The sequence below is a fragment of the Bufo gargarizans genome, chromosome 1, assembly GCF_014858855.1.
Source record: "Bufo gargarizans isolate SCDJY-AF-19 chromosome 1, ASM1485885v1, whole genome shotgun sequence".
Classification (NCBI taxonomy): domain Eukaryota; kingdom Metazoa; phylum Chordata; class Amphibia; order Anura; family Bufonidae; genus Bufo; species Bufo gargarizans.
Genome location: NC_058080.1, coordinates 364,393,556 through 364,402,457, shown reverse-complemented (window position 1 = coordinate 364,402,457; position 8,902 = coordinate 364,393,556). Strand labels below are relative to the sequence as shown.

At 41.8% G+C, this 8,902-nt stretch overlaps 1 protein-coding gene across 3 annotated transcripts; it reads left to right on the top strand.

The window, feature by feature from the left end:
• Positions 1-399: 399 nt before the first annotated feature.
• LOC122920147 lies at positions 400-8,616 on the top strand. 3 transcript variants are annotated; one of them, XR_006386885.1, is made up of 7 exons: positions 400-4,869; positions 4,962-5,065; positions 5,149-5,281; positions 5,372-5,508; positions 5,608-5,817; positions 6,114-6,616; positions 6,745-8,616. XR_006386885.1 is itself a non-coding variant. In XM_044269371.1 (5 exons), exons 1-4 carry the CDS (start codon positions 4,852-4,854, stop codon positions 6,159-6,161), a joined length of 825 nt encoding a protein of 274 aa, XP_044125306.1. In that variant the 5' UTR covers positions 4,675-4,851; the 3' UTR covers positions 6,162-6,616; positions 6,745-8,616. The 3 variants fall into 3 exon arrangements, 1 of the variants encoding a protein (XP_044125306.1); XR_006386884.1 differs by having other exon boundaries at positions 403-4,869; positions 4,947-5,065; XM_044269371.1 differs by having other exon boundaries at positions 4,675-5,281.
• Positions 8,617-8,902: the final 286 nt, after the last annotated feature.

Below are 8,902 nucleotides of genomic sequence, written 5' to 3'. Positions count from 1 at the left end.
AATAAGCCCTCTCACAGCTCAGTCAATAAACAACTAAAAAAGTTATCACTCTTAAAGTGGTTGTCTGGGTTCAGAGCTGAACCAAGACATATCCTCCTTTACACCCAGGCAGCCCCTCTGAGATGAGCATAGAAGCATTTCATGCTCCAATGCTCTCCCTTGCCCTGCACTGAATCGCAAAAGGCAACAGCTTTTTTATTAGATCCGGTGAAGCAATGAGCCTGGTGACATCACCAGCACTGATGGGCGGGGTTTAGCTTTGGTGACATCACCAGGCAAACTGCTAGCTGAAAGTCTCTGCCTAGCAATGAAAAATGTAAACAAAAAATCCCTTGACCTGCGTAATACAAAGCAAGGCAAGGGGAGTATCGGAGCATAAAATCTCATCTCAAAGGGGTTGCTTGGGTGAAAAAGGGGATATGTCCAGGTCCAGAGCTGAACTCGGACAACCCCTTTAAAACCCATTTCAGCAAATTCCATGTTAGAAAATACAGAAGCCATTCGTTCCCTGGCATATTACGACCACCATTCGGGTGTTACTGTATTCAGGAGAAAATTTATAGCAAATTGTGGGGGAACATTCTGCCATTATCCTTTGTGAAAAAGAAAGTTTGGGCCTAAAGCATCATTTTCTTGTACAAATTATTATTATAATTTTTTTTTTCATTTTCACAGCCAAGTGTTATAAATTCTATGAAACGCCTGTTGGTTCAAATACAAATTCCTTGGGTGATGTAGTTTCCAAAAATGTGGTCACTTTTTGGGAGTTTTCACTGTGAGGGTACCTCAGGGTCTCTTCCAGCAAAATCTGCCCTAAAAAATAAAATTACATTTCCAAAATGATGCACAAAAAGTAGAGAATTGGTGAATGTTAATTAACAAGTATTTTATGAGGTTATGAGGTCTTAAAAGCAGAGAGATTAATTTTTTTTTTTATAAATTAAGGTAAAACATATCGACTCAAATTTACCATTAACATGGTGTACAATGTGTCATGAGAAAACATTCTCAGAATGGCTTGGAAAAGTAAAAGTATTCCAAAGTTATCACCACATAAGGTGACACATCAGATTTGCAAAATTAGGCTTAGTCAGGAAGGGCGCACATGGCTTGGTCTGGAAGTGGTTGTCCATCTGTAACAATAACCACAGTTTTATTGCTCTGTCTCTCTTGATGTATAATCCCATGTATAAATGTCTGTAACATCTCTTAAGAGTTGTGCTTTCTCCCAGCCATTCATTTGTATACTGAAGAGCGAACCTCTGTGCCCTGAAAGCTTATAAGCAGAATGTTTTTTTTTTTTTTGCTTGCCAATAAGGTATCACTGCTATAATTCCTTTTGTCTTTTTTACCACAAAAGTATTTAACATCACATTGCCTCAGCTTTCAGATTTTACAGAAACATGTGACAGTAAGATGACCAGATGGTCAGATTTCCTGGTGCAGTCTTGGTAGCCAAAATCAGGAGTGGATCATAAAAGGAGAGAAACTATAAGGTAAGCCCCTGGAGTGTCCTGCAAGGAATTGTGAAGGGACGCATGCCAAGGGTAGGATGACTAGGAAAGGTTAAAAGGTGGAGTGAGTTGCACGTGTGTGAGGCATGGTTACGGGAAAGGAGGAATGTTCAAGGTGGGTAAGGAAGGCACACGAGGTGGCAGAGTAAAGAAGTATTTGTTTTTGCTCGTTTCTATATGGCATAGTTGGTGACACTTGGGCAGTGTTGCTCTTCTTGCAGCGCCGGGAGTAGGAGGGGTCTTGGGAAACATCTGTTATTGATAGCCTGGATAAAAAACGGGACAAGTTTGGGGGCTCATGTTTAACTCCCCCATTGTCACCGTCGATATTTTGAAGGTAGAGTAATTTTCTTCATCTATAGTCAATCACTACTTCTCGAATGTCTTGCGGTATAAGCTCCAATTTACCCCTGCTTCCACTTTCCCTGTAGTCTATCAGAAAGAGGGGGGCAGAGATAGTGAAGTAGCGCCAACACCAATAAAAGATAAACAGGTTTATTATACTCACAAAGATTAATGAAATCAAGAACGTATCAAGTATTAAAAATCCACTTCATCAGGGACATATACCTTTCCTCCAATCAGGACTTCCCTTTTATCCGCCCAGAAAGGTATCTTTTTCTGTTTTTATTAATATTAAAAGATCACCATTAAAATAATATAAAACCATCTAATATCCATTATTTTGCAGCTATTTCCTTTTAAAGAGGACCTTTCACCGGTTCTGAGATTATAATATTAATACCTGGCACTGTAGGGCATGTTTAGGGGATGCTATATCGCAATTTTTTTTTTTTTTAGATATGCTGTGCCTTCCATTCTCTTTTGCCGCCCTGTATGCTAATAAATAGCATTCATACAGGTAAGAAGGAGACGGCCACATTTCTCAGGGGGTGTCTCCTTCTCCCTGGCTGTAGCGCGGTCCAATCACAGCAGACCGCGTCACAACCATTGACAAAAAAAAGCTCACCTCCTCCCTGACTGTGACGCTCTCCGCTGTGATTGGACAGCGCACAGCCAGGGAGAAGAAGATGCCCACTAAGAAACACGTCCATCTCCTCCTCTCTGTACTAATGCATGTGAGGGCTGCAAAACAGAACGGGGGCACAGTGGCTCAATGGAGCAGCGTATCTGAAAAAATATAGCGATATCACATCCCCTAAACATGCCATACAGTGCCAGGTATTAATATTGTAATCTCGGAACTCCTTTAAACATCAGAGGGGCTGCCTTGGTGAAAATGTGGGTATGTCCGGGTTCAGCTCTGAGACGAAAGCTGAGGCTGCTTTACAATGTATAATATCATGCAGCTTGAGTTTGTCATCATACCTTGTTTTTGGTACAAAGTACTAAGTCACATTGATCACGTCATCAAATGTTTTCAACATTTATAAACTGCTTCTGTCACACCCGCTATCCGCGGTCCTCTTACTACGGTGATGTATGGTCACATCACTACTCCTCAGCATGGTGGCCGCATCGTGCACTCTATTCTACATATGGGATGCGCGATGCGTTCCACCATGCGTTCCACTACGGCCCCTCGTTTCCGGCCATGTGATCCAGATATCCGATATGCTTAGCCACATAACGGTGGCCTTTATTCATTCTATAATCTTCTCTTTTTCTTAAAAACTTGTTATATCAAATAATTGTTCTATTTAGATTTTTATGGAACTCTGGGCATCAGTAGCCCTGACGGGTATTTACCTCATTTAAATATGGAATGGAATAATTATGACAATCGGATATTACCAGGCTTTGTCTGGTGGAACGCATATGCGTTCCACCAGCCGATCATGTGACCTGCATTTCCGGTTCCTGGCCACAAACGATCCAATACACTCCCTGATTGCGGATAGCATCTTGCTGCACAGGTGAATCGTATGCAAACTTTATATGTTACCCTTTATAATATGACACCCCAACACTTAGTCCTTTACCCCTGAGGAAGCCGGACTGCTCCGGCGATACGCGTTGGGTGCGTTCTCATTCTTACAGGTCCACTATACCAGCGGTCTATTTAGGTTTGACATTTTTGTATTCAGACTTTACTTTGGTTTGCTTGTATCTTTAATGGTCTTACCTCATTTTATATTTGCTTAATGCTTGTTATTATACATCTACATGCTGGTTTATAATATACATGCCTAATTGCGGCATTTAGTGGACCTGGTTGTGTCGGTCATATTCTTTGTACACCGCACTTTGTTCTAATTGTATACAATTTTTAACTTGTATTTGTTGGTGTGTTCAATAAATTTCATATTTTTGATAACTTTGGATTGTTGGATGTGCATATATGGGGTGGTTCTCATGACTCTCTCTTGGGTCAGCTGATATTGTCTTATGTCTTTTCACCACCCTTTGCACTCCATATTTTATCAGGTGTGCCCCCTTATTTGTGTATCTCTCTGAATTTCTTTGGGTGGAATTGTATTCTCCCGTTTCTGAGGGAGTGGCACCCCACCTGTGCAGCTTGTTCTTGTGTGTTGGTGTAGTTGTATTTTTATACTATTATGGCGGCCTCATTGGAGGCTAGGGAAGCCATGTGGAATTCGCAGGTCACAGCCGTGTTTCATGACACGGACATGGATGGTGGTGATCACAGCAATGATTTTAGACAATTGACTACGGAATTGACAGACGCACATAGGCTCTTCACCAGGGTGTGCTCAATTGCCCCAAGGGGGCTTAGAATACAGAAATTTCCAGCCTGGGAGGTCACTCCCGAATTTAAATCTAATTGGGAGTTGGGCCTCATGCAGTGCTCCAAGATTTTGATGGGTATGCTCATAGATCATGATAAAGATCTACTGAATGATGTGAAAAGCAAAATTAGGAATTTAGAAGCAAGTCTGTCAAAAATGGATGAGGACAAGGTTTCAGCATTTAAAGTCAAACTACAGTCCAACTTAGAGAGCTATGAGAAGGAGATTATGACTGGAAAGAAAAATAAGTTTCAGAGGGACAAAACAGACTTTGAATGCAAACAGGCATTCAAATGGAGACATACTGGCAATTCACGCAGCAATGGTCGAGGTCATGTGAATACCAATATTTTCAGTAAACGCAGTGATAATATGACATCTAATCCCATTGGCTCTAATAGCAACACCAGTGATGGTTTTTTACCGGAAACAAGCGACGAAGGCGTACTAGGCGAGGACTACGTAAATCCCAGAAAGAGAACATTTGTGCAGCAGAGAGGAAACAATCATTACCCTGCCACTCGCAAACGACGACCCCAACACTAACAGGAGCCTCCATTTTGGAACTTCCATTGGATGAGGATGGCCTGAGAATTATCAATTTATCAACATACTCACTCACGCAAATGGAGAGATCTGTATTGGTAAGAGGTCTTTCTTTTTCCCCCATGAATAGGTTAAACAAATTTGAGTTTATAAAGGACATTTATTTATTCTGCAGACAATTATGTTTTAGAGCACTTTATGCTCAACCGTCTTTGGTACAACAGTTACCAGAGGATGAAAGGGGTGTCTTTATAGATCTGATGGATTTATTGAAAGAAAATGAAGGTGATACAGGTAGGCGTTTATTTACGCCACGTAAACCATCCATCATTACTCCAACATTGAACCTCTTTCCTAACATTCAATTATTCTTTCAGGTCATGGTGGTAGAAATCAGGAAACTCCAGGTGAATACAATCCATAAGAAAAATTTGACCAGAGCGGAATTGGTGGCTATCCAGAATTTGCAGAATAATGCAGCTTTTATCATCAAGGAGGCCGATAAGGGAGGTAATGTGGTTCTGTGGGAGACTGGCTTATACCTAGCGGAGGCTAGGAGACAACTAAATAACCGCCATTTCTACACTCCTTTGCCTACAGACCCCACTACGATTTTTAAGAAAAAATTTGATGGACTTCTTATGTCTGCCTGGCAATTCAATATCATTACCAAAAAAGAAAAAGAATTTATGGAAGTCAAATTCCCCATCACTCCAACTTTTTACATGCTTCCAAAGGTGCATAAGAATTTGACCGTACCACCAGGATGCCCAATTGTGGCGGGGATAGGCGGGCTATGTGAACAGGCGTGTATTTACCTTGATTTTTTCTTACAGGCCTTTGTTCTAGGTCTTCGGTCATATCTCAGAGACTCTGTGCAATTGGTACAATACCTACAGGAGATACATCTTCCTCCGGGCACAATGATACTCACATGCGACGTGGAGTCCCTTTACTCGAACATCTCGAATAGCGATGGTATCCAAGCTACCCGATACTTCCTTCAAAAATCAACTTTTGGGGATCCAGTGCATCATACATTTTTGGTGAGTCTGTTGGAGTTTGTTCTCCACCATAATTATTTCGTGTTCGACCGTGTCTTTTACAGACAGGTCTCGGGGACCGCGATGGGGGCACGCTGTGCGCCCTCCTACGCCAACCTTTTCTTAGGATGGTGGGAGGAGACACAGGTGTACCCCATGGCCATGTATAACGAACATGTTATAGCATGGTTCCGTTATATTGACGATCTATTGATTTTTTGGCGGGGCACAGTTGAACAGTGCACAGAGTTTGTGGGCAGGTTGAATGCCAATCCATATAACATCTCCCTCACTCATAGGGTCTCGGATACCACTGCCGATTTTCTGGATATTCGATTGAATCTTGATGACCAGGGCATCCGCACATCGTTATTTCGTAAGGAAACGGCGACTAATAGCCTTTTACACTTTGATAGCTTTCACCCGGCCCATCTGCGAAAAGGGATCCCCAAAGGACAATTCTTGAGGTTGCGACGCAACTGTACCACTGTGCCTGATTCTAATGAAGCTGCGGGGGACCTGACAACCAGATTTCGAACACGGGGTTACCCTAAGAAAGTCATCTCAGGGGCATTTGAAACGGCAAAGGTGGCGGACCGCTCGGAATTGTTGAAACCGAAACCCAAGCCTCGGAGTACGCAAGTACATCTCATCACTAAATATAACAACCAATGGCATGATCTATATACAATATTAAAACACACATTGGCATCTGTTGCTGGCTGACCCCAAATTAAGTAGTCATGTTAAGCCCAGGCCTAAGATTATCGCACGAAGAGCCCCGAACCTGCGAGATAAATTGGTACGTAGCCATTTTCAGAGACCTGTACAGGGTTTGGGGCGAGGTCATAGATTACGGGGGACGTATCCATGCGGAAATTGTAATATATGCCAATACATGATTTGTACTGATTCTTTTTCCACCTGCAGGTATCCAACTGCCATTCCTTTGGGCCACTATATCAACTGTCGGTCCAGGAACGTAATCTATGCACTCATTTGCAATTGTGGAAAAATTTACGTTGGTCAGACCAGTCAGGAGTTGCGGAAACGCATTCAACAGCACCTATCAAATATCGCTTTGGCTCGCCGGGATCGGATTCAAGCAAAGAAACCCTTGACACAGAACTTTTTCCTCTGAAATTACATCATCCTTCCATAAGGTTGGAGGTACGACGGATAAACTGGTTTGGTTTGATTGAATGGAATATTCGGCCAGCCAATACGTGGTTAAGAGGCGCAACCTTAGTTAATTATTTATGTGTGTGCTGATATTGAACACGTATCATAGGGACATATAGACCTCATTATGGATTGTTATTGGGCAGGTTAAATTGTTTCATTATAATGTATGTAATATATTTTTTTTTTTTATGCACTTATCATGTGTTATTTATTTATTTATTTCCTACAGGTCTTCCCTTTCCTTTTCTTTTCATACACGGGCACGCACCCTTTCACTTCTGTCACTGCTTCCGTGTTCTCTTACACGGCTTACTCTTTCACATGTATTTTTATGTCACATTTTTAGGTTGGATTTATCTCCAGGATCTTCATTGCCTAGGGATCACTAGTATGCAACTAATAACGATAAGAAAATCACAGCATAATTATTATCCTGTAGGATTTCCCAATTGGGTCATTATTATTACTATGTTATTTTGTAGGTTGTGGATATTTTAAGATTTTGTCCTTTATTCATCCACTATGTATATGCCATCGAATGTGCCCAATATACAATATGGACTGAGGGTATCAGATTTCTGTTTACACTATTTCCATATCCATTTGTGTCCCACCACCTCTTCCTCCATCTTTGGATATATCCTTTTGTCCCTCAATGTGTGGAGTGTACTGTGCGCTCCACGATTCGGTGTGGAGCGCATGATGCGTTCCAGCATGCGTTCCACTGCGGACCTGGGCTTCCGGCCATGTGACTTACACATCCGGAGCGCCTTGGCCGCTAAACTGCTTCTGTCACACCCGCTATCCGCGGTCCTCTTACTACGGTGATGTATGGTCACATCACTACTCCTCAGCATGGTGGCCGCATCGTGCACTCTATTTTACATATGGGATGCGCGATGCGTTCCACCATGCGTTCCACTACGGCCCCTCGTTTCCGGCCATGTGATCCAGATATCCGATATGCTTAGCCACATAGCTGTGGCCTTTATTCATTCTATAATCTTCTCTTTTTCTTAAAAACTTGTTATATCAAATAATTGTTCTATTTAGATTTTTATGGAACTCTGGGCATCAGTAGCCCTGACGGGTATTTACCTCATTTAAATATGGAATGGAATAATTATGACAATCGGATATTACCAGGCTTTGTCTGGTGGAACGCATATGCGTTCCACCAGCCGATCATGTGACCTGCATTTCCGGTTCCTGGCCACAAACGATCCAATACACTCCCTGATTGCGGATAGCATCTTGCTGCACAGGTGAATCGTATGCAAACTTTATATGTTACCCTTTATAATATGACACCCCAACACTTGGTCCTTTACCCCTTAAGAAGCCTGACTGCTCCGGCGATACACGTTGGGTGCGTTCTCATTCTTACAGGTCCACTATACCAGCGGTCTATTTAGGTTTGACATTTTTGTATTCAGACTTTACTTTGGTTTGCTTGTATCTTTAATGGTCTTACCTCATTTTATATTTTCTTAATGCTTGTTATAATACATCTACATGCTGGTTTATAATATACATGCCTAATTGCGGCATTTAGTGGACCTGGTTGTGTCGGTCATATTCTTTGTACACTGCACTTTGTTCTAATTGTATACAATTTTTAACTAGTATTTGTTGGTGTGTTCAATAAATTTCATATTTTTGATAACTTTGGATTGTTGGATGTGCATATATGGGGTGGTTCTCATGACTCTCTCTTGGGTCAGCTGATATTGTCATCAAATGTCTTCAACATGGGAGCATCACAAATAATATGTCTGCAAAGCATATTCATGGTCTCTTGAACCTGTTAGTCAATTAGGACATGCAATGCTGCTGATGCCATAAATGAAGCAAAACACGTGCAAAAAGGTGTGGCCTGGATCTATGGTCCAGAAGATGTTTA